General features: G+C 36.0%; 1 protein-coding gene and 1 long non-coding RNA gene across 2 annotated transcripts; one reads left to right on the forward strand and one right to left on the reverse strand.

Annotated features, from left to right (window-relative positions):
• The first annotated feature begins 10,480 nt into the window (after nt 1-10,480).
• LOC137402217 (uncharacterized) lies at nt 10,481-16,582 on the forward strand. The gene is made up of 3 exons (XR_010979488.1): nt 10,481-10,606; nt 16,013-16,149; nt 16,455-16,582. It is a non-coding gene; the product is annotated as an uncharacterized lncRNA (long non-coding RNA).
• A 4,104-nt stretch (nt 16,583-20,686) lies between these two features.
• LOC137402471 (uncharacterized) lies at nt 20,687-25,307 on the reverse strand. Its single transcript, XM_068088972.1, is given in 6 exon segments — nt 20,687-20,762; nt 21,382-21,571; nt 21,874-22,018; nt 22,188-22,275; nt 22,327-22,837; nt 24,017-25,307. Coding segments are annotated over 6 exon segments (2,301 nt in total).
• Nucleotides 25,308-26,473: the final 1,166 nt, after the last annotated feature.

Here is a 26,473-nt window from a genome sequence, read left to right on the forward strand (position 1 = left end):
GAACTCATGAGACTTGATCGCAAGTCCACTAACAAGCATGCGTAACCACAAGGCTAGGCGATTCTTATCACACCTAACACCTGGTTCCCATATCAATTGCGAAACTCCGACGTTACCTTGCACAGCAAAACGCTTGCGACGCTAGGCTCGCCGGCATATGTTCACATATAAAGCTGCATCACTAAACATAATCGCGTAATCAAATAAATTATCGCCATGCCGTTTTTATAATGGTGACCTTCATCTGTACAGTGCATTCGAGAAGGTTGTGCCTGCGGCCTTTTGCGAAATTTGAAAGCGTGATACTGTTGTGTTGCTGCAGGCAACTACCGGCGGTCCTCTACGGTACCCGGCGCGTAGGTTCCCATTTCACCGTTAATAGTTTGCGGTGCTGTCGCCGGTGCTTTGCGACGTATATGGAAACCAGGCTTAAAGCGCTTATCATATATCGTATATATATCCTTTTGCGATTGCACACACTATAAATGTGCATTTTTTAATATTAATTAATACGTGATGACGTCGCGTTATGATGGCCCTGTTATACCATTTTTTGCCTTACTGTATACAACAAAAGGTTGTTTCGTCCTTGGAATTTGAGGACGCATTTCTGTCAACTATATTCCGTTTTATATCAACAAAAATTTCTCTCGAAATTAAAATTTGGCAGTGGGTGTACTGATTACAACAGAATAGCGAAAATGCTGATTTACTCTTCACAAGAAATCTCTCCCACAATGTCTGATAGAGATACGATGCTTGATATCTCAGTTCAATGTTATTCATCATAAGTGTTACCAAAAACGACACCGAAAACAGATAAGTGATAAAGCTTTAGCTTCTGACAGGGTTGAACTTCAGTTTAGTTAAATACACACTGAAACTTAGCTTTCAGTACGTGTTTAGTAAGCTAAATTCATTTAGGTTAAATTCAGCGTTTATGTTAAACGTCTGTCTCGGATTTAAGAACTCCCTACAGCACGTACTGCATGTATTACATTGTAATATTACATTTCCTTGCAGATCATAACCGTTAAATACACCAGAGTTACTATGGGTAATCATAGTTATTAAGGTTAATATATTGTTTTGTTACTAATTTTTAATACGTATTTAATATTTTGATGAATTTTACCAGAGCGTGTTTGCATTAAATAATTACTATGGATTTCTTTACCACTCTACAAAATTTTCGCCTTACGATGCCAACACTGAAACGAAAAAATAAATACTTATATACCAAGTAATCTTTTATTGTAATTGTAAACAAAACCAACTTTATTTAGTCTTTATGTGCTTATTATTTCACATTAACATTTAAACACCTTTACAGTTGTTTTATTTTTTCTTGTAATTTATTTGAACTGCACAAAGCGCTTGTTTCATGATATAAAGTTGGAAGGTTAAAATGGTAACTGTTGTTAAATAAAAGTAAATTTTCTGTGCAAAACACTATTGTATTACTTGAGCAATGCCGGGGATTCATCTAGTCATCTATAAATAGACGATTCGCAATGAGTTGCGATTCACCATTGCAAATTCGCAACATTGAATTTTCTGGTGATTTATGGAAATGTTGGAGTTCTCTGCGCTACAGGAAATAAACAAAAAATTGAGCAAATTGCGAGTTGGCTTTGTAACAAGCCAACTGAATGCAGCCGTATGTCACTATTTCAAAAATAACAGCATATGATTGCATCGTTTCGTAATCTTTTGGGATTTCATTACCAAGAATCCTTCATCACTGTGTTGTACTGCTTACAAGCCTCTGAGAACTAACATGTTGTGTAGCTAGAGACTGTCAACTATATGTAGGCTCTGGTTAACCCTCCTTCGTTTAACTTATAATCTCAGTCTAGCAGTAATATCTACGTGAGGAAGCTAAAGACAAGGGCATTATTGTCTCAACATGCGTTCTCTACTCCTCGTGGCACTACTTTCTGTTGCTTACATCTCAACCTTCGGAGATGTGGTGCTGGACTATGGTAAAGACGATAAATTTTTAGACCAGCAGAAGACTTCCATTATATCGCTTTTAATTGCTTCAAAATGCCCAGACGTTAATGTCAGCCTATCACAGACCTACAGACAACTCTTTGCCAAGCTCGTGGAATGTGATAGGCCAGTTGAGCAAACCACCACACCAAAAGACCCAGTCGGTAAAGGTATGTCTTTTACCAGTTTTCATGTAGCAATAGTGGAGTATTCATATTGGAAGAACTACAGCTGGATTTGTGATGCTTAGGGTGCAGCATGGTAGCTGGGTCATTGAGATCTCATTTAACTCGGACAGAAAATGAGCTGGAGTATGACTCACTCAGCTGTGAAATGTTGCAGCCAAAGGCAATTCAATGTTTTATTGCGCAAACTTTATGAGGAAGAAAGTAGGCTGAATCAAAATCTAGTTTTAAGGCTGATTCACACAATATCGCCGTAAGTCAGCGGTGTCTTTTTGGTGATTCTTCATAGAATATGTGCTTCGTAACTGATGGCATCGTAGAGATACGCCGAGAAAGTGTGCAGCTGTCAAATTTCCCGGTAATTCGCCGAGCATCCGTGACAGTCTGGGCAAAATACAGTGACAATTGGCCGTCGCGGATTGCTCGATCTATATTTCTTTCATGACAGTGGCTGCAAGACTAGTATTCCATCATTTCCATGACTGTATTGTGTTGTACGAACAATATTTGCAGACTATTCGCTTATGTAAATGCTAATGAGTCTGTGATAGCGTAAACATTGTTATTGCAGACGATCACGGAAGTATTGTGTGATCAGCACCAACACACAATAGTATAACAAAACATATACAAAACAAACATATAGTGTGTACCACCCTTTAGCTTTAATCAAAAAGTGAAAAATAGTTTTTCTGAGCAAAAGATTTTTGTAATGCATAATACAAACGTCTCTTTGACCCTGAATATCAGACATAGGCAAAAATGTTTGCCATATGATTGCGGTATTCACCTTAGCGCATACACATATGATGGTTGTTTGAGACAATTCATAAGCCTTAAAGATGCATAAAGCATTGATACCAAATGAATGAATGAATGAAATAATGATTGAAAGTATGGTAAAATGATATACTGAATGCATAGATTATTAAAAGAAAAACTGAAATACTAGCATGAATTTAGAATGAATAAATAGATGAACGAATGAATGAATAAATAGATGAACGAATGAATGAATAAATAGATGAACGAATGGATGAATGAATAGATGAACGAATGAATGAATAAATAGATGAACGAATGAATGAATAAATAGATGAACGAATGAATGAAAGTAGTATGTAGAGAGCAGATCTACACAAAAAAGTGACGGATCCAGCAGGGGGATAGAAAAAGGGAGTTGCGAATTAAATTGGCTAGGGGTGTAGATTGAATTGCGTGGAGTTGAATGAGATGTTGGGGTTTGGGGGGAAATTGTGGTGTAGAGTAGGGGGTTGAATTCGAGGGGGTATGGATCCGCTCCCGGCGTAATCGGCGGATTATCTGTGGATGAGTCCTCCGATTAGTGGGGGATGAGTCATCCGATTAAACGTGGATTATCGCGGGATTAGTCGGGGGAATCGTTGCGGATTAGTCGGCCGAATCGTCGCGGATTATCGGTGGATTAGTGGGGTGAATATCTGGGACATCGAGGGCTGGTTGGTTTTCCGGAGTGGATCTCGCGGATTATCGAGGAGAGTGAGAGATTACCGGATGAGTGAGGGGGTTAATATCTGGGACACCGAGGGGTTGATTTTCCGGAGAATGTTATATATTTGGTTGAATGAGAGATAAGTTTTTATTATAAAATATAAACTATAAATGTTACAAAAAAATTCAAATGTGAAATTCACTTTCGCGAAAGTTGACTATATAACATATAATGTGTAATTTCGCGAAAGTTGACTATATAATATATATAATGTGTAATTTCGCGAAATTGAATTTCGCGGTTGGAGCTCGATATTCTCGATAGGGTTTACAGACGGATTAGATAATTCGGTTAAAGTGAGAACCTCTTATTATTCACTTCGATTGTAAACTTCATAAATTTCTGAAAATTATCCACCACTGTTATGGATCCACCACTTTTTAAAAAGAAAATATATAAATTCACGATACGTTACTAGTCAGTGCTGAATGTTATTGGAGCTTCCGAGGACTCAACTTCACGTACTATGAAATTCGACAATATTTCTGAAAGAATATCCCAATTGAATATAAAACAAAGACGATGTAGAAGACCAACCAAGTCTAGATCAAATAAACCTATGTTATTACGAAGTTCACTCAGGAAAAGTTCGGTAGTAAAGCGGTTATTTGAAACCGAGGATAGTTATACGGAAGGTGTGAAGAAAACATCGTCACCCACTTCAACAGTTTTTAAAACCGAGAACGTGCAAGAACCATGGAAATGGGTTGATCTAAAAGAGTTGGATATTCCAGCCTCTTTAGAAGTAATACAAGCAAATAAGACTGACAAAAATAACAATAATGAGATTGCTTTGTAATTCGTTATCGAGTGCAAGGGGGAGCGTGTGACATTATGTTCAATCATCAATCCTCAAATGTATAACATTTCCTCATCGTTTCAATGGAGCGTACCAGCTCTCATGATCTTGGATCGAAATGAGATTTATAAGGAGTCTAGGTCTTCTTCAGAATTGAAACTATTTAAGATTGATGGAGCCTGCAATCTGAAGGAATTTAGAGAGAAAATAAGCAAGGATTACAATCTCTGTATATCAAGACATTGATTACTTGAGGAAACTGTTCGGTGATATAATTTTGGTGAAGGAATTGTTAATATGATTGAATTTTATAGTGATTATATGTTGTTATATCGTACAGGATTGAATTTACTATTAACGGATGATTTACCGAATATAAGTTTTGTATAACTTACAATATTTTGCAATTTCGCATGAGATGAATCTAAGAAAGATTCGGTTGATTGTACAATTCTCAATGTTTTAAAATGTTGATTGGAATAAATTTACAAAAGATTCAGTTACTCTCACTACGAAGTCTATATACAACACAATTTTTTTTTGATTTTCGAAGTTGAGAGATCATCATGAGTAATCAGTATATTGAGAATTATTCCATGAAGTGGTAAAGCACCCATAGATCTTTTAATTAGATTAAACTAGTAGACTCGCTAGTTCCATGCACTGTGAGAGATCATCATGAGTAATCAGTATATTGAGAATTATTCCATGAAGTGGTAAAGCACCCATGGATCCTTTAATTGGATTAAACTAGTAGACTTGCTAGTTCCATGCACCGTGAGAGATCATCATGAGTAATCAGTATATTGAGAACTATTCCATGAAGTGGTAAAGCACCCATGGATCTTTTAATTAGATTAAACTAGTAGACTCGCTAGTTCCATGCACCGTGAGAGATCATCATGAGTAATCAGTATATTGAGAATTATTCCATGGAGTGGTAATGCACCCATGGATCCTTTAATTAGATTAAACTAGTAGACTTGCTAGTTCCATGCACCGTGAGAGATCATCATGAGTAATCAGTATATTGAAAATTATTCCATGAAGTGGTAAAGCACCCATAGTTCCTTTAATTAGATTAAACTAGTAGACTTGCTAGTTTCAAGCACTGTGAAAGATCATCATGAGTAATCAGTATATTGAGAGTTATTCCATGAAGTAGTAAAGCACCCATAGATCCTTTAATTGGATTAAACTAATAGACTTGCTAGTTCCATGCCATGTGAGGGATCATCATGAGTAATCATTATATTGAGAATTATTCCATGAAGTGGTAAAACACCATAGATCCTTTAATTGGATTAAACTAGTAGACTTGCTAGTTCCATGCACTGTGAGAGATCATCATGAGTAATCAGTATATTGAGAATTATTCCATGAAGTGGTAAAGCACCCATAGATCCTTTAATTGGATTAAACTAGTAGACTTGCTAGTTCCATGCACCGTGAGAGATCATCAAGAGTAATCAGTATATTGAGAATTATTCCATGAAGTGGTAAAGCACCCATGGATCCTTTAATTAGATTAAACTAGTAGACTTGCTAGTTCCATGCACCGTGAGAGATCATCATGAGTAATCAGTATATTGAGAATTATTCCATGAAGTGGTAAAGCACCCATGGATCCTTTAATTAGATTAAACTAGTAGACTCGCTAGTTCCATGCACCGTGAGAGATCATCAAGAGTAATCAGTATATTGAGAATTTTTCCATGAAGTGGTAAATCACCCATGGATCCTTTAATTAGATTAAACTAGTAGACTTGCTAGTTCCATGCACCGTGAGAGATCATCATGAGTAATCAGTATATTGAGAATTATTCCATGAAGTGGTAAAGCACCCATAGATCCTTTAATTAGATTAAACTAGTAGACTTGCTAGTTCCATGCACTGTGAGAGATCATCATGAGTAATCAGTATATTGAGAATTATTCCATGAAGTGGTAAAGCACCCATGGATCCTTTAAATAGATTAAACTAGTAGACTTGCTAGTTCCATGCACTGTGAGGGATCATCATGAGTAATCAGTATATTGAGAATTATTCCATGAAGTGGTAAAGCACCCATGGATCCTTTAAATAGATTAAACTAGTAGACTTGCTAGTTCCATGTAGTGTGAGGGATCATCATGAGTAATCAGTATATTGAGAATTATTCCATGAAGTGGTGTTAAATGAAGTCGAACATTCTAAGCAGATATATTTATTAGCTGAAACGGATGATGCACTTCTTTCCCTACTTCTGCTTCTTTCTCTATTATCAATTGAAGTGGAAGGAGTAGAATTTTCCGATGAAATTAAATTATGCTCTCGTGAAAGCTTGAACATCTTTGAGGAAGATTTCCAGCTGCCAAGAATTAAAAATCTCATTTTACTATTCTCTCTACATTTATTCATTCATTAAAAATTTTTTTCCACCAATTATTGTAAATCCACTTACCTCATCAGATTTGCTCCAGTCTCCTTCTGAATGGGAAGATGCCGGATACATTTCCTTGTTGTATTCAAATTTCGGAGATATATAATCCGGTGAAACAGAGATAATCCAAAGTTCTGAGAGAAGATTATACGTAGATATCCAAATTGTAGAATTAATCCAAACTTTTGTGAGATATATAATCCAGTTAGGTATAGAAATAGTTCGAAGTTCTGAGAATTTCATGTATAATAACTCCAGGAAAAAAAAAAGTCTCGATAATGGTGAGCCCATCAAACTTGGCTGTATTTATACTAGTCAAGTTCAAGGAGGTGGAACCCGGACAAAAGCTATAAATCACTTCTAATCCATCTTGTCTCACTCAACTTTCGCGAAAATTGAATTTCGTGAAAGTGAATTTCGCGAAAAGTGAATTTCGCGAAATTGGATTTCACGAAATTATATATTATATAGTCTACTTTCGCGAAATTGAGTTTCGCGAAAGTGAATTTCGCGAAATTGGATTTCGCGAAATTACACATTATATATATTATATAGTCAACTTTCGCGAAATTGAATTTCACGAAATTGGATTTCGCGAAATTACACATTATATATTATATAGTCAACTTTCGCGAAATTGAATTTCGCGAAAAGTGAATTTCGCGAAATCCAATTTCGCGAAATTACACATATATATTATATAGTCAACTTTCGCGAAATTGAATTTCGCGAAAGTGAATTTCGCGAAATTGGATTTCGCGAAATTACACATTATATATATTATATAGTCAACTTTCGCGAAATTGAATTTCGCGATTTTCAATTTCGCGAAAAGTCTTCTGATATCATGGATGATGCAGCTAAATTTATCAAAACTCATTAATCATTTGATGAGGAGAATTGTATATAACCAGCAGAATTTTACTAAAACGATATCAGTTCTTCATTCAAACTCAGAGAATTAACACACTACACAACTATGGAGGATAATACTCAATCTGGAGTGATAAAACCTGGATCGAATAGTTCAGTGAAGATGACGAAAAAGAGAATTTCACCTGTAACTCTTTCTAACACGACTCCTTCAACGAAGAAGAAGAAATCCAACCAAATCGAAACGAATTTGGAGCAAAGGGCAAAAGATGTGGCAGACAAGTTAAGAACATTAAGTAAGGATACTTTAATGGAGGCAAAATCACTGCAGAAAATGACAGACCTTTCAGTAGGATTGATTATGGAGGTGACAAAAACGGAAGAAGCTCATTCGATCCATGGAGCGTGCTGTATCATTCACTTCAACTATGTGGAAAATGGGATTACTAAATCTACTGTTGTATTTGCTCCAAAACGATTTCTAGATGAATCGCTGTCTTATCCAAGTATTATGGTATATCTTGGATTAAAACCTAAGAGTAATGGACAGGGAAGTTACCATGACTTAAGACGAGTAACAGAAGGAACCTCAACTCCCTTGGACATGAAACGCACTCTAGCCAATCTGAGAACGAAGAGACTTGAAAAACTTATACAACTTTTCGAGACTCGTCATCTCAAGGAGTTCAAAGCACCATCTATTTTCTACTATCACAATGTTGGAACAAGTGAATACAAAGATGCTGAAGGCAAGGTGAATGTGGTACCAACTGTAGCATTTTCAACCAAAGTTGATGGAGAGGAAGTTCAAGGAACTTTAACGATGCCTTCGAGATATGCCCTTTCGTTGAAAGAAAATTATCCGGGTATCATTATATACAAGGGACTAGTAACATCTCACAATACTCGCGAATACTACGATGTAGTAGTCATGGGACATGAAGAAGCAAGCAGATTTTACGAGAGTTCACAATGCAAAAAGGAATCTGCTATCATAGATATTTCCGATGACGATGAGTGAATGATAAACAACTCGATACAAACTTCGTTATAAAGATTGTACATGAACATTTTCTTATGTATATATTCAATGTTTCATTTATACTATATTATCTTTATTGTGTCCTATCTACTTGAACATTTTCATATATTTCAAGTTAAACATAAACTATTTTATTTTTATTGAAACAAAATGATGATGGAAATAATGAATAATACATATAAATATATCTTTTAAAGTGAATAATTTTGTAATAAAACTGATCTTTCATTCAACATATTAATTTCTCCAACAAATTTCAATCTTACATACAAAAAAATACAAAAAAAACCGAAAATAAATTCCTTAAAATTCTTAACCATTCAAGAGCTTCAACATTACAAAATCATCAAATCTTCAAAAAATAACTTTGTACATAAACACTTTCTCATATATATTCAATGTTTCAAATATATAACAATCTCCGGAAAATCAACCCCTCGGTGTCCCAGATATTAACCCCCTCACTCATCCGGTAATCTCTCGCTCTCCTCGATAATCCGCGAGATCCACTCCGGAAAACCAACCAGCCCTCGATGTCCCAGATATTCACCCCCCACTAATCCACCGATAATCCGCGACGATTCGGCCGACTAATCCGCAACGATTCCCCCGACTAATCCCGCGATAATCCACGTTTAATCGGATGACTCATCCCCCACTAATCGGATGACTCATCCACAGATAATCCGCCGATTACGCCGGGAGCGGATCCATACCCCCTCGAATTCAACCCCCTACTCTACACCACAATTTCCCCCCAAACCCCAACATCTCATTCAACTCCACGCAATTCAATCTACACCCCTAGCCAATTTAATTCGCAACCCCCTTTTTCTATCCCCCCGCTGGATCCGTCACTTTTTTGTGTAGATCTGCTCTCTACATACTACTAAAGAATAAATAGATGAACAAATGGATGAATGAATAGATGAACGAATGGATGAATGAATAGATGAACGAATGAATGAATAAATAGATGAACGAATGAATGAATAAATAGATGAACGAATAAATGAATAAATAGATGAACGAATGAATGAATAAATAGATGAACTAATGAATGAATAAATAGATGAACGAATGAATGAATAAAGGAACAGCTAGAGGAGTGAATAAATGAATAAATGAGTGACTTGATGAAAAACAAAATGAATTTTTTAATGTATGTTTATGTTTGAGTGAAAAAACAGAAAATTTACTGAATAAATCATTTCATGATTAATGAATGCGCAGACGATTTTGCACTGAAACGTTAAACAGATTGGAAAGTGAAGGAATTGGTAAGTGAACCAATGCGTGAATGAGTTGGAAAGTGAATTAATTGTTGAGTTTATAAGTTGGTGAGTGAGTGAAGTGATGCGTAAATGATTCAACGAGTGAGTGAATTGGTGAGTGACTCAAATTGTAAGTGAATTATTTGGTGAGTGAACGAATTGGTGAAGGAATAAATTGGTGAGTTAGTGAAGCAATGAATGTTGCTAAAGTGACATGTGTTAGAGTTCAAATCTTGTCATACTTGTTTCCTTTATTATCTATCAGATTGTCAAGACTATTTCGAGCAAGGAGAAACTCAATCTGGCATTTACTACATTCGGCCCTCTGGCAGCGTGTTGCCGGCTTTTAGCGTCTGGTGTACTTTTGGTCAGAATCGAGGCTGGACAGTCATACAAAGAAATCTTAATGGAGCTGAAAATTTTGATCGACTTTGGCACGATTACAAGAAAGGTTTCGGCGACATCACTGGAGAGCACTATTTAGGTGAGATTCCTTCACATTATTATAAGTATTATTAACAATGAACTTTAAGTCAACAGAAATAAGAAATAAATATTATCTTTTTAACTTCATACAACAATTTTCCATGAGTAGTGCAGTTTGAATGTTGCTATCCTGTATTTTAATATTCAAAGTACCACAGTGTGCAAACGTTGAGTTCTCTGGTTTGTGAACACGAAGCTGGGGTTTAAATCTTGGAAAGACCTTTGATGATAGCGAAACGAAAGTTTGGCCTTTTATATTTTACAGTCATTAATAAGCCTAACGTGTTAACACAAGGTTTTTTTTAATGAATTTAAGATCTCTACTTCATAGAAAAGTAAACATATTCGTGTTAACAATGTGTGATCAGAAGTGTTTAACTGTTGTTAATCAGCAGATATTGTTAGTCTACTATAGCCTAATTTCTGAATATATACATCTTAACGCTACATACAGCGGTGAGCATAATTATGGTACTGCCTAGTAATTCAGTTCGTGTTCTTCGTCATTCATGGCATGCACTCTCTTTATTATCTCAGACCACATATACTATGCATATTTGAGACACTAGTTTTGTAGACACTCTGTCTGCCGCCAAAAGCATTTTCAAGAAAAATAATATACTTCTTAGGCAGCCATTGCATCCTAACTAGTGAGTGGCAGTAATGGCTAAACAGCTAAATATTAAGTCACTACTATTTCTCAGAACGCCACCAAGAAACTTTTATACTAGAGGGTTAGTCAATAAGTAGTTGGAATTTCATCTTAACACTTTATTGCACTAAGATAGTTTGTTTACATTTTTTTCACTTTTTAATATGGCCTTCTTTTTCTATCACTTGATCCACCTTTCAACAAGGTTCTTAACTTCTGCAGTATAAAATTCTGGTGACCGAGTTCTAAACCATTTATGAACTGCTTCAATGACGGCTTCATCAGTAGTGAAGTGGTGTTTTTCATGCGGTTCTTTAATGGCACAAAAATATGAAAATTTCTTGGTGCAAGATCTGGACTATAAGGAGAGTGTACTAACACCTTCTAGCCTAGTTTCTCAATTTTGACCATAGTATGGTCAGCATAATATGGAAAAGCATTGTCCTGGTGAAAAAACACCTCTTGTCTAGATGCCTCTTGTTCCTTATGTCATGCTTCATGACAGCCAGGAGCTCACAGTAATTTTGAGAGTTAACAGTGTTAGCATGTCTCTCAAAATCCAAATGTGTAGGAACTGCTCTATCTTAGAAAATACCATGAGCATTACTTTCTGTGGGTATTAAACTTCTTCTTTACAGGAGAGTCCGTATGTTTCCACTCAATTGATTAGCTTTTTGAGTCCGGTTCGTAATGATACACCCTATTTGATACACCCTAATGATACACCCTACTTCATCTATGGTTATAATCCTAGATAGAAAATCATCTGCTTCCAGTCTGAGCTATCTCATGCACCCTCTGGCAGCCATAGCACGCTGACTTTGCAATCATCATTTAGTATCTTGAGTACCCAGTGTGCGCTGATTTTGTTGAAAACTAGTTTCTCATGGGTAATATTCTGTACATTTCTACAGTTCCATGTGAAATGTCCATGGTCTCAGCAACATCATCTATTATAGTGAGTCTTCTTTCTGATCTAATAAGCTCTTTTATCTCAACTCCCGTGTGTGAGTTCTCGGCTCATCAGTAATGTCTTCTCATCCATTCTTGAAATTATCAACCCATCTATAGCAGCTTGTTCATGACATACAGATTTTTCCATACTTTCTTTTATAAAATAAAATAAGAATCAAGACAAAATTTTCACTACTTATTGACTGACTCGGTGGTTACATGTATCTGTGTATTAAAATAATGTTGAATTCAGCCAATTCGTTTGAAATATATAAATTTGGCTTATATAATTGATTTTTGCCATAGTGGGTAGATACCGCTGTTAAATCAAAACCAAGCCAAATGGCAAGTTTCAGTTGATTTTAAACAATATTTATGTGTTCAGCATATTTAACTTTCTAGTGATGTGCATATTGCCACCATTCATCTAATAATGATTTGAACTATAAATTGATAACAAGTAAACACATTCATTTTACTCTGTCTCATAATAGTGATCACAACTCGGTATATGTATTTTTTTCTCACCTCTGTTAACCCAGTCAGTGTTAAGGTCTACTTAAGCTAGGCTCCACTATGAAAGAACTGGGAATTTACTCATTCTTTTCAATATCTTAGCTATTTCCAATTACACACTTTTCTGAATCTTCCTTGTGTTGATGGTTGCTGGTAATTGACTGAGCTACATTTGATGTGCAGGTGTTATTGCACTTAGCCCTCTAATTACTACTGGGATTGAAGTTGCTTTTACATGCCAGAACGTTTCAATCTCTTTAAGAGGAAGATATTTCCCCATTCTAACCTCTTCTCCTATGGCCATGTTATAGTGATTGGATACCGCTGTATCTGTTAATATAGCCATCTTGTTCTCCTAGGCCAAAACTGTAATATCTGGCTGGTTTGTCAAAGAGCGCTTGTCAGATGATGAAGTCTCAGAGGTTCTATTACGATTGTTCTCATTATTGTTCTCATTCATCCCTTCTCTGTATTACCAGTTATTGAGGCCAAACTTACATTATTGTATAGACTTCTGTAAAGTGCACCTGTGACATGATTAGACCATTCAGTGACTGCATTTCTGTCCAGCCGCTTGCATCTGCTGAACAAGTGTTGGATGGTCTTATACCCTAGGACACTTATATTTCGCTAGTATTTAGTTTTGTGAGTAGCTCACAGAGTAAAATTTCGAAGCAACTTAATTTCGCAGCTCTGATGAGTGCGAAAATATAGTGATGTGAAAATAAATGCAGTGGAACAAACATAATTAGATTCCTCAGGTTCAGTTCACCGATAAAAAAAATTTCAATTTGCGACTAGTTTGTAATTGTGAATCGCAGGTAGAATGGTGTGGGCAAGGTCAATAATGCAATTTGATCGCTTGCTGCCATTTGTTTCTTGGACTATCAACAGGCCCGTTTTCACTGGGGCAGCTGGCCGGCTGAGCCGCCCCAACTTTTTGGGAATTTTTTACGGTAAGTACAGTCCAACTCGAATAACTCGCCCTCAGATAAAATGTAACATTTCATCTCAAACACAAGGTCAACTCAAACGGATTTGTTTTGTCAGTTCCAACGCAATGATAAATTGCTTCAGATAACTCGACCTCAACATCATTTATTCGAAAAGTTATTTGCCCAACGGCCATGGACGCGGTTATTATCGCTGTAGAATATCGCTTCATTCCAAGAAATAGAGACAAACATCAACTTCTAGTAGTTCTTAGGCATCATTATTATTATCATCAGAGGCAAAATATTTTTGTTAACGACTTTTATAAAGGTTTGCAGAAGATTAAGTTTTATCAAACACCTGCTTGGCCATGTCCCATCGAAAGCGTAAAAGCCTCCGAATGAACTTAAAATAAAATCTGCAAAATTGATCTTTGTTAAAACGCTCAAAAGAAAAAGATGTCTTTTTTCTGAGCGTTTTAACTGCGGTCATGTTTTGCCTATTTTAATTTAAAAACGTCTCATCAGTCACATCACTTAAAACAAAACAAATCTCAAAAAATTACAAGTTATTGAAGAGGTGTCAGTGGTGAATCCAAACCTTTCCAGAGCCATGCTGCTTGTGTAGTACTGCGAGTGTCAGTGCATGTGTCTTATTTTCTTTCAACACACGGTGCTCACTGCATTGATTGATGTCCCCAGCAAACGCTACTAACGCGTGTGCATTGACATCAAATTCCTATCATTATAAATCATTCTTAATGGAAAAATAATCATAATTAATTGCAAAATAATAACGTAATAAATTTTGACAGTCAAATTATTTTGTTGGTTTATATTCTAACGATGCTATAGTGGTCGTTAAAAACGTTAAAATAAATGTAGTTATAAAATTCCATTCTACAGTATCAATGAACAAAGCTATTTAGTTTCGCTTTTTCGCTCGTTTGTTATGATAGTTTAGTTTCGCACATGAAACTTTCGCGAGAGGATGACACCGCGAAAACGCGAAAGTTAGATGCCGCGAATACATAAGTGTCCTAGGGTACATAAACGAATATATACATAAATAATTATATATATGCATACAAATATATATCTCACAGTTTGTGTCTGTTCTTTTGTGATTCTGTACTTCAGTGTTTCTAAGTGTAGCTATTAAAACCTTGGAACAAAAAGCTCGCATCGTGCTGGATCGCAAAGATCCAGCACTATGCGAGATCACAAAAATAGCTTACGATTCAATGGCTTCTGCTGTATACTGTATACCCTTTTCCCAAATTCACATGCTAAATGGTGTATTAATTGAAACTCTATTAACTTGATGAAACGCGAAGCTTTTTCGTATTTTCATAAACTTCTGTTTTCGGCTTTTCGTAGCGTTCAATTGCTAGATCGCGGTCAAGGCCAATTCTTTTCATGCGGACAATTATATTATATTGAGTAGGAATAGCCTCAACATTCTCTATCTGTTTGGTCAGACAAAGACAGCACGATATTTCTTTTTTACACTTGTACCAGTGTCGAGAGACACCAGCATAGTTGTATTCAAAGTTTAGATGGATAGCTTCTGCTGAACAGTACCTTTTTTATACGCACACTTCTAAGCACGAATTGTTATTTTTAATTCAACATATTCATGATTGCTATTTTGTTTTCTCAGTTCATATTAATTGTATCAATACCGAATCATATTTTATTGTAATTGTAGCAAAACAGACTTAATTTAGCCATTACTTGCTAATTATTTCGCATTTAAATTTAGACACTTTTATAGTTGGTTCATTTTGTTTCTTGATTTCTTTGACCTGAAAAAAAAACATTTTCTTCATGACATGAAGTTTGAGAGTTACAGTTGTTTGCCAAAGTTCAAAAACCTTTACAGCTGTTTTATTTTATCTCTTATTTACTGCATTATAAATTTAAACTGCAGAATAGTGTTTTGTGCAGTTTAAATTTATCTAAATTGCACAAAACACTTTTCTCATGATATAAAGTTTGAAAGTTAAAATGATAACCGTTGTTATATGTTAAATAAAAATAAATTTGCTATGCAAAAACTTTTTTTACCCGGGCAATATATATGTATGTATATATATGTATATATATATATATATATATATATATATATATATATATATATATATATATATATATATATATATATACATATCTTAGCACATAGCACATCGACTTTTTTAAAGTCTGTGAGGCAACTTAGTTGTTTCATGGCAGGAAGTCAACTCTCATTGGTAATGGGATTTGTGTCCCTTGCCTAAGCTCTGAAAGGCTTGTATATATATATATATATATATATATATATATATATATCTATATAAAATCATTGTAGGCAATGAAAAGATACATCTGTTAACGCAGACCAATCAGAAGCTGAATATTTATCTGACTGGTGCTGTCAGCGGCAGCGCTTCAGGAAATTGGAAAAAGTTCATTGTAGCGGATGAGGCAAACAATTATAGACTCACGGTAGGAAATAATTAAAGTATTTTAGTATTGATTGACACAAATGTGTGTAATTAATTAATTTGTTTCCAACCTGACCTCTGCCCTTATCATGTCGTCTGATATCTCATAAAGCAGGCAGAAAACTTGCAGCTGTTTTGGATTGTTTGTTAATTTTTTTGGATTGTTTGTTAATTTTTTGGCAGAGCAGGTTATTTCTAAGCAAAGTTCAGAAATGGAGTTAAAATTCACAGCGAACCCTTGAATACCTTCAGTTTCTCTTTTATCGCCAGTCCAGTTATGTCGAGAGTTGTCTACCCTGATTTCAGATTGATGGCCATGGATACAGTGGAGGTCTTCTGGACAGTTTCTCTCCTAACCATAACGGGATGATGTTCAGTACCGCTGACAATGACAATGATGTTGGCCAGGGCAATAGAAGCTGTGCTGCTGAGCACAAAGGTAATCTCACTGTGCAGAGCTCTTTGCATTGATCTCTAAGATTCTCTACATCTTATCCAGAACCTCAAATCCATTATCTCGTAATAAGTTTTAAACCTACATTTGAAGTTGATTGAAGATTAATCAGTAAACATAAAATATTTAACTTGAACAATCTTTTGTTCTCATAGCCTTTTCTTTGTCTTTCGGCTCAATTTGTACCTGTTCTATTTCTGTCTATTTGTGCCCTGTTAGCACCCTATTTTTTATACATTTTTATCCTATTTATAAGATATTTGCACTCTATATCTACTTTTTTGAATTTTTTTTCTAAGTGAAACTATTTCCACCCTATTTTTACCCTATTTCAACTTTGATCCTGCTCTCCTTCCTTCTGCACCATCTCCTTACTTTAGCTCCTCTCTCCTTATCCTTTCCTTTTATCACTACCCATTTCCATAGATACATCTTCACAAAACAAAACACAGTTCTATATTGTCATAGATGCCAATAGAGGCATCTCTGTAACGAACTGGTCACCCTTTTGACTGGTTGAATATTGTAGGCGGGTGGTGGTATGTTGGCTGTGGTGATGTGGGTCTGAACAGCGAGTCATATAATGGAATATACTGGAGACACTACCCTGCCAAAGCTTCTGTTATGAGGATTTCAAGAGATTAGCTCTAGCAATTACTGGCTGCAATTATTAGAAATTAATTGTTTCTTTTTACAAATAAAAAAGACAAAGTAAAAAACTAAGAAATTTTAATTGCCCATGTTAGTGTATAATACTCAGTACACTGTATTTTTTGTTGTTGTTTACTTGTATCAACCTGCTATTTGTAGATTGTTGCTTGGATTACACAGAGTAAAAAAAACTGTGAGTAAAAAATGATTGTAATCGAAAGTCCTCTCATATTACCTGAGAGCGGAAATCCATAAATTGTCTTGAAAATGAACTTATAGAATTTTAGTGTAAATTCTATCATTTTTGGGATAGAATTTCCAAAAATTTCTCATTTCAATTTTTGTTAAGGATTGAGTTGGTCTGACTGCCAGAATGTGTTAAGACTAAAATTGCCAAAATTTGATAACGATTAAAATGGTCAGAACAACAATATGTGCAAAATGACATCACTAGTCGCTATCGTTGCTGTAGTAGATGTTGGCTGCGTTCAAGTTTCAGCGTTACGCGTTTCCAACCTATTCCAATTTTCATCTTGAAACATCGTCAAGGTTACCTCAAACATAAAAAACATTTGCAAATGATAAAAAAAATTCTGATACTTTTTGATGAAGTTTACAAAAATTTTGTCCGAGTTCTTTTTTAAAGGTATGGCTACACGTGCCAAGAAGTTCGGAAGTTTCAGTCGAAATTACAAAATACACGGAAACAAGAAATTTTCATTCAAAACTCACAGAATTTTCAAAGCTGTGCATGCACACTGGAATTGTTGACAAAATTCTTTCAGTTTGCTTAGTGAATTAATAGCGTGTTCTAATTTAGCAGCTTTCGTAATTTGTTTAGTCTGAGACACATACGGCGATGCGCAAAGCAAATACCAACATAATTCAACGTAGTAAATTTACAAGGCAATTATTAGATTGTGCTATAGAGACGGCACATTTTTATTCACTTGGGTTATATTTACTATGTTAAACTGTGTTGGGATTTTTAACGCGCATCGTTGTATGTACATAGGACTAAACAAATCGTAAAAGCAGCTAAAATCATGCTCGCTAATAATTTGTTTAGCCAATTAAAAGTGTTTATTCAACAATTTCGGTATGCACATCGTTGACAATTGTGAGTTTTAAACAACTATTCTTTTGTTCTTCGTCCACTTCATGATTTCAGCTGAAACTTCCGAAATTTACGGCACGCGTAGCCATACCTTTATGGTTAAATTTTTGCGGCTTCAGTAAGTTTTGAGCTGAAAACTATTAATTTGAACTTAAACAGAGAATAAAAAGTTTAAAATACAAACTATGTTAATATCTCATCTACTCTGGCTGACTGAAATTTGCTGCAAACGGCAGCGTGATAGCAGTCGTCGTGGTTCGCTGTTTCTTTCCTACGTTTGGTGAAATGTAAAAGTGCTTGTGCTGCCCTCAATCATAACTTATTTAAAGGGAAAATGTTTAATCCTTTGGCAGGGGAAACAACCAAAATGTCGTTTACCGGTTGCATGGGGAAACGACATTTATATCGATTTCGGTAGCCGTTTATAAAGCTGTCGCCTAGTAACGTTAAACAAAGGATATGAACACTAGTAAGTTTTAAATATCATCAACAAGATATCGGTCGATGATTTACAATATGACACGATTATCTGAGAGGCCTTGCTTTGTCCTAAAAGCTAAACAAATCGCGCCTCCTTGGAAAAGAATAAAAGTTGGAAAAACCAGTCAACATCGGCCGGCTTTCAAAACGATAAAATAAAAGATTATTTGATCCTGCGATCGTTAGTGATTTTTTGTCTGATCAGAATAAAAATAATTCAAATGATAGAAGTGATGTAAACTTTTTTGGACTTTTAATTTAATATACTTGCAATATGCAGAGAAAACGATTGTTATGGTGGCTTGCACGACTACGTTATAGCGTTGGACTCTACCGAAAAAAATGCTTCCAAGCACTTCATACAGGAACAATTGTACATGGTTGTATTTTTTTTAGTAGTAGATATATGAATGAATGGTTATGTACAAAGATTTTTGTTCATAGAAATAAATTTAAGATTTGAGCTATGCATGTTCAACAAATATCGATTTTATTGAACTTTCGAAAATAAATTACACAGGTTTCGGTTGTTTTTGAGGGGCTTTAACCCAGCCAAAGGATTAAGATTGATAAAAAACAGAAATGGTTAGATATGCGTCGACTCGTTTTTATTTCATGAACTGTAACGTTCTGTGGGGACCGCTTTGATTAACTGCGAAACGTGTTAGAATACAATGTACATTTGTATCTTCACATCTACTTTCCCACTAATGTATTGGCAAGGTAAAAATGTTACGTAGGATTATGAAATTTATGTTGATTTGTGTGGAATACAGTTTGAGCCAAACTCCTAAATTTTTAATCGATCGGACTACCAATTATTGAGATATCACCAAAATAATAAGATCGTTTCAAACCAGCTAAGAAATAAAAAACGACTGCTGACAGAACATTAGCTTCCAATGCCGCTTTTGGAAATCCCAAATAAAATTCTTTATGACGAAAGATGCAAAATAGATTAAATAAAAAAACTTCCTTTCTTCCGCAACAAGAACTTCACACAAAACATTCTTTGCTTTTCTTTTTGTAATAAATCCACAGACTCTATCAGAATCTATCAGACTTTAGCCATAATCTTACTTCAGTTTCTAAAACATTACTTCTTTGAAAGGTTGAAAATAAAACTATTTCCTCTAATGGATTTCTGTTTTTTTTCATTGAGTTCTGCAAGCTTGGAGTTTTAACATGGTATTTAGTTCATAAAAATTTGGGATATTCCAAGTGCTCGAACAGCTGATGGAAAGCTATTAGTACGGTCTGGAACAGATGTGTTCAAACATTTTCACTAGTGGGCCAAACTTTAAAAATCAAGCAGTCGGTTAGACTAGAAGTTTTTCATTTTTATAACTAAATATAATTTCACATAAAACAGTGCCACACGTAATAAACACAAGCAATGAACATTATTCATTCTACTTTTAAACAGACGATAAATTATGCGTACTTTTTACATACATGAACTGTGCAAACATACTAAAATTCATCAAAAATATGTAATTATATACACTAATGTAGTCCGTAACAAGTACGAACTTACACCAAAATATTATCAAAAAAATTATCGCGATATTTGGCCGAATTAATCTGTCTATTTTTGTATAATCCAATCAGATCGGTTAGTTTTAGGACATTGTGGTAACCTTTCAAAGACTTGGTGACATATTTAAATAGGTTTATATGTGTTTTGTATGGTTATTATACTTGAAAAACTTCATTGAAAAATGGTTAAATTTGTTGATGAAATTTCGGTACAAGGGTTTGCGACGGCCGTTGATGAATAATTTTCGTGAGTTGTGTGCACATATGCATTTATCATAAATCTCCCAAACAATCGCTTCACTCGTGTGTGGTCATGTTAAAAGCTCCCAAACATTCGCTTCGCTCTTGTTTGGTCATGGGACAATCATGTAATCTGCAACAAGTACGGACTTACACCAAAATTTTAATGACTAGAATAAAATTGAGTTTAACAATCAAAATTCTTTTGTTGTCTGGTTCTATTAGCCACATGCTAATCTCATTGATTGATCAAGGTGGTCTTGAAGAGGACATCTTGCTGCTCCGATTTGATAAGGTTAATTTTGGAAAATGCAGACTCGCATAGATATGTTGATGATAACATTGTGAAGTACTTTATTGGCAATAATTTTATTTCAAAAATACGAATTTTTTAAAACTAAGGCCATACAACAGTAGTAAAACAAAAAAAAGAAAAAAAGCAACAGTTAGCTGATATACATATATATATTGATATACATATATATATATATATATATATATATATATATATATATATATATATATATTTGTAAATTTGCAAATTAAGCAAAACTGATATTATATAATAGGTGTAATTCAAAACAATATAAGTTCACTAGTCTACCACACACTAGACGCACTACATCTGGGCATTCAGTGTAGTGAGAGTAACCCCCACTGTATGACATTATGGACAGAACTCAAACCACACGACTAAGCTAAATAAAAGGACCAACAACAGCCGACCTCAATGGGTAATCACAGGCCCATACCTTTCGGGTGGTGCCCTCACTCTAATGGGTCGGGATTCTACCACAACAGGCTCCTGCATTGTTGGAGACTGACTGACTTGCAAATCTCGAACAACTGGCTTTATATCAGAGATGTCTCTCCGATATTCTGATCCCTCTTTTGATTTGACAACAACCTCAGAACCTTGTTTGATTACAATTTGTTGCGACTCTGTTTGATTAGTTGGGCTTAGCTTATTCGCTTTAGACTGACGAACCAAAACCTAATCACCAACTTCAATTTGAACTTTTTCACTTTGCTTGTCGCTATACTCTCTGCTTTTTTCTTGAGTTATTGCTTGCCTGTCTCGTATTTCTCCATCTTTAGCTTCTTTGCCTGTTCTCTCCAAACAGGGGAGTTTCGTTCCTAACTTCTTACCTAACATTAACTCGGCTGTGAAACCCCTGTTATAGAATGAGGCGTAGACCGATAACTTATTAAGAACTTTCTCAACTCTGCTTTGTGATCTTTACCAGACAGATGAGCAATCTTAAGGGATTTCAACAAGCTTCTATTCTGTCGTTCAATCTCACCATTAGCAGCCGGCCACATTGGCGTTGTGGACATCCAGTAAACCCCATATTCTCTCAAAAAATCCTGGAACTCTTCACTAACAAACTGAGGACCATTATAGGTCCTTAAGCTCAACGGTATCCCCCATCGACAAAATGCAGTTTCATCAACCTCTATGACCTTCGGAGCAGCTGTTGACCTCAGAAATGCTACCTCAAAGTACCGACTGTAATAATCTATTAGAACCAGCACACTTTCACCATTCCCAAGCTACATGGTCCCAAGGTTTATCAGGCATTTTTGTACTAGACATAGGCGGAGGTTTGCAGGGTGCGCTTACTAATTGCTATTCTTAACATTTACTACAGAAATCCTCCACTTCCTTGTCCATTCCTAGCCACCACAACTTTGACCTTAGGAGCTGCTTGGTCTTGGTCATACCTTGATGGCCCTCATGGGCCAACCCGATGGCCTGAGGTCTTAGTGATACTGGCATCACTATTCGGTTTCCCCTCATTGCCACACTGTCAACCTCCGCTAACTCAACCATCACTGCCTTGTATGCAGGGAGACACCTCGACCACATACCATCTAGCAGTGCTCGTTTTATGTGAGTCATCTCCTGGCATTTTATCGCCGCCTGTTTTACCTCATCAAACGACATAGCCTTGGGGACCGCTGACTTAGCAATCATTATAATATATTGATCAGCCACATTATCTACACGCCACACTTCTTTAGAACTGGCTGACAGCCTTGACAAGGGATCAGCAACATTCGTAGAACCTGGTCTATAGACAACCTCATAATCGAAAGCTTGCAACCTGAGCACCCATCTCTCAATCCTCGCAGATGGTTTAGAGTTTATACGGTTGAAGATAAATTCCAGCGGTTTATGATCAGTGACCAGATAGAACTTGATACCTATCAAATAAATAGCAAAATGTTCGCAGCCCCACACGATCGCCAATGACTCTTTTTCAGTTTGAGAGTATCTCCTCTCCACGTCAGATAAACTGCGATTTCCATAGGCTACGACCCTTTCGCACCCACCAATCATCTGACTCAAAATGGCACCTAAACCATATGGACTTGCATCGATTGTAACCGTAGTCTTTGCATTAGGATCAAAATATGCCCAAGTTTCACTTCTAGCCATCATGTCTTTTACTTTCACAAATGATGCCTGTTGCCCTTTGCCTCACCTAAATCTGTCTATCTTTGGTGTTTGACCACTGGGGCACTTTATAAGTCGATAGAGTGGTTCCGCATGAGTAGACAGGTCATGAAGAAACCTGCCAACAAAATTCACCAGCCCTAGAAAACTACGAAGCTCTGCCACATCTTTTGGCACTCTCGCTTCCACAATTGATTTAACCTTTCCATCACTAACTAACACAGCCTTGTCAGAGATATCATAACCTACATACAAAATCTTGCTCATGCCAAATTTACATTTATCACCATTGAGAGTCAGGCCTAACTCACTCATACGCTTGAAAAATTCTCTCAGTCGAGTATCATGCTCTTCTCGACTGGATCCAAATACCACTATGTCGTCCGCATAATTCTGACAACCGGCCAATCCTGATATTGCTTTCTGGGTTTGATATTGGTACAACTCTGATCCGGAAGTGACACCAAAGTTCAACCTCTTGTATCTGAATACACCAAAAGGAATAACAAACGTAGTAATAACCCTGGAAGCCTCATCTAACTCGAGCTGATGATAACCCAACTTCAAATCAATCTTGCTAAAGAATCTGGCACCATTGAGATTGTAAAGCAGCTCTTTGATTGTGGGAATAGGGTGGCGCTCTCTGATTATCGCTTTGTTGGCTTGACGCATATCAACACATAAGCGAATGTCATTACCATCTTTGGGCACTGTGACTATTGGACTGACCCATGGTGTTGGCCCCTCCACCCTCTCAATTATATCAGATTCTTGAAGCTCATCCAATTTGGCCTTTGCATTCAACCTGTGTCCAAATGGCATACGTCTCACCGGCTGAGCTACTGGCCTCACACCAGAATCAATATGCAACGCAACCTGCACATCCTTCAATCGACTAACCCCAGCAAAACACTTGGGAAACCGACTCAACCACGAATCCAAATCACCAGGAGCAGAACCAGATGAATTAACATTAACCTCCCCCTTAGTCGGCCCTACTCTCAGCACATCCAAACGCTCAGATGTATGTCTACCTAGTAGTGTGGCAGCAGTACCATTAAAAATATAAAAAGTAGCATGGACACATTTACCATTGTCAGGAACAACAACATTAACATCAGTTTCACCAATTAAATCAATGCACCTCGATTTATTACCATAAGCAAAAAATCGTTTATTTGTAGGCCAGATTTGGCGCTTTAGAGTTTTAGCAGTGGCCTTGTCCATTAGGTTACTGGACGCACCCGAGTCGACTAATACAGAAAATGCAATGTTGTTTAATCTTACCACTATCCGCGCCGATTTTGTAGGAGCTATATTGAACATACCATCATCCGTCGTTCCCTCACTATCTAGGAGATCGCTAACAGCGAACAGAGTAGCGACATCATCATCTGCAGCATCACTAACGGCTGCAGTTGCGCTTGTATTACGATTGCTTTGTACGCCTTTACAGAATTTAGCACCACCAAAATGTCCCTTTTTGTGGCAGACATTACATGATCTTCCCCGTGCGGGACAGCTATCTGATGACGCAATTTGATCAGTAGCCTTACAACGGTAGCAAACTGTGTTCCTCGTTGCTTCGGGTCTTGCAGTCGTATTTCTCATAAATTGTCGAGCTCGACTATTTAGAACCTTGTTCACTTTTTCCTGCTTTACTTCACTAACCAGCTCAGTGTTCTGTTGATTTATTGCCTCCTCTGTCTGCGCTATTGATACTGTTTTGGTCAGTGTTAAGTCAGAGCCTGGTTCAAGGAATTTTCTTCTCAATCGGCTAAAGGGCAGTTTCTCGATAATTTGGTCTGGAATTTCTATCTCTACATCTGGGTACTCACATGTCAAAGCTAACTGACAAAGCCTCGTGATGTAATTGACCACAGTCTCATCTTTTCTAATTTCTGTCCTTCTGAATACTGATCGTTTGTAGGTTGTGTTAGTTTTAGCTTGAAAGTGACTGTCTATGGCCGACATTGCCTTTTTATAGCTATCATCACCTTCTCCACTCGGTAACACATTGAATATATCCTGTACCTCTTCACCTGCCATATCTAGCAGTAATGCTTTTTTCTGGTCTGCTTTTGTGACGCCTCTAGCAGCTACAAAGTACTCGAAACCTCTCTTCCACCTTTTCCAACGAGACCCTACAGTCAACGGGTCTGAAGCTACTGGAAAGACTTTGATATGGCTCGTGTTTGTATCCAATGCCATAGCCATGTTCACAATAGTATCCCAGAATTAAATGCCAGCTAATTATCTCGTACTAGCCTCTCTCCTTCCAAAATTTACAAACTCGTCGCCATTGTTGTATCTTTAGAATGTAAGGTAATAGGAGCTAGAGAGCGTTTGCAGTTTGAATGTTCATTTATTGCTGGCCAACTAAATAATGCTCTTGTTTACTAGCAAGACATAATTCATCACACCTGACCTTGTGGTCACTGCTGTCAGACTGCAGGTGCTGACAATAATAACTATTGCTAGTATACAACAATATGTACATGTATATTCTGTCCAAGACTTTTTATTACCTGGACAGAGCCTGATAGTACAACTAGTATATATATAGCTAGTATATATATATATATATATCTATATATAGCTAGTATATATATATCTATATATATAGCTAGTATATATATAGCTAGTATATATAGCTAGTATAGATATAGCTAGTATATATATATAGCTAGCATATATATATATAGCCAGCATATTTACACATATATATATATATTATATATATATATATATATATATATATATATATATATATATATATATATATATACTAGTTGAGCTACCAGGCGTTGACGGGTAATAAAAAGTTTTTGGACAGCAAATTGATTTGTATTTAACATATAACAAGATTTGCCATTCTAACTTTCAAACCACGTATCATGAGAAAAGTGTTTAGTGTAGTAGAAATAAAATTGGAGAGAAAATATAAACAACTATAAAGGTTTTCAAACTTTGTCAAACTTTGTATCATGAGGAAAATGTTTTGTGCAGGTCAAATAAACTAAAAAAAATAAAACAACTATAAAAGGGTTTAAATGTGAAATAATTACCGAGTAGGCCCAATAGCTAAATTAAAATTGTTTTGCTACGATTACAATAAAAATGATTCGGTAATGATACAATTAATACGAACTGAGAAAATAAAATAAAAATCATGAATATGTTGAATCGGTAATAACTAGGGCAAACTTTTTATTGACCTCAAAATCATAAAAAATGACCTGATATTTTTTGGAAAATTGACTTTATTGACTTTAAATTTAAAATACATAGTTTTCTAATTAATTAACAAGTCGAGCTGCCCAAGCGTAGTTTGAAAACATAACATTAATACATGTAGCTACATATTGGATGCATTGCATGCT

The sequence above is a fragment of the Watersipora subatra genome, chromosome 8 (assembly GCF_963576615.1).
Source record: "Watersipora subatra chromosome 8, tzWatSuba1.1, whole genome shotgun sequence".
Classification (NCBI taxonomy): domain Eukaryota; kingdom Metazoa; phylum Bryozoa; class Gymnolaemata; order Cheilostomatida; family Watersiporidae; genus Watersipora; species Watersipora subatra.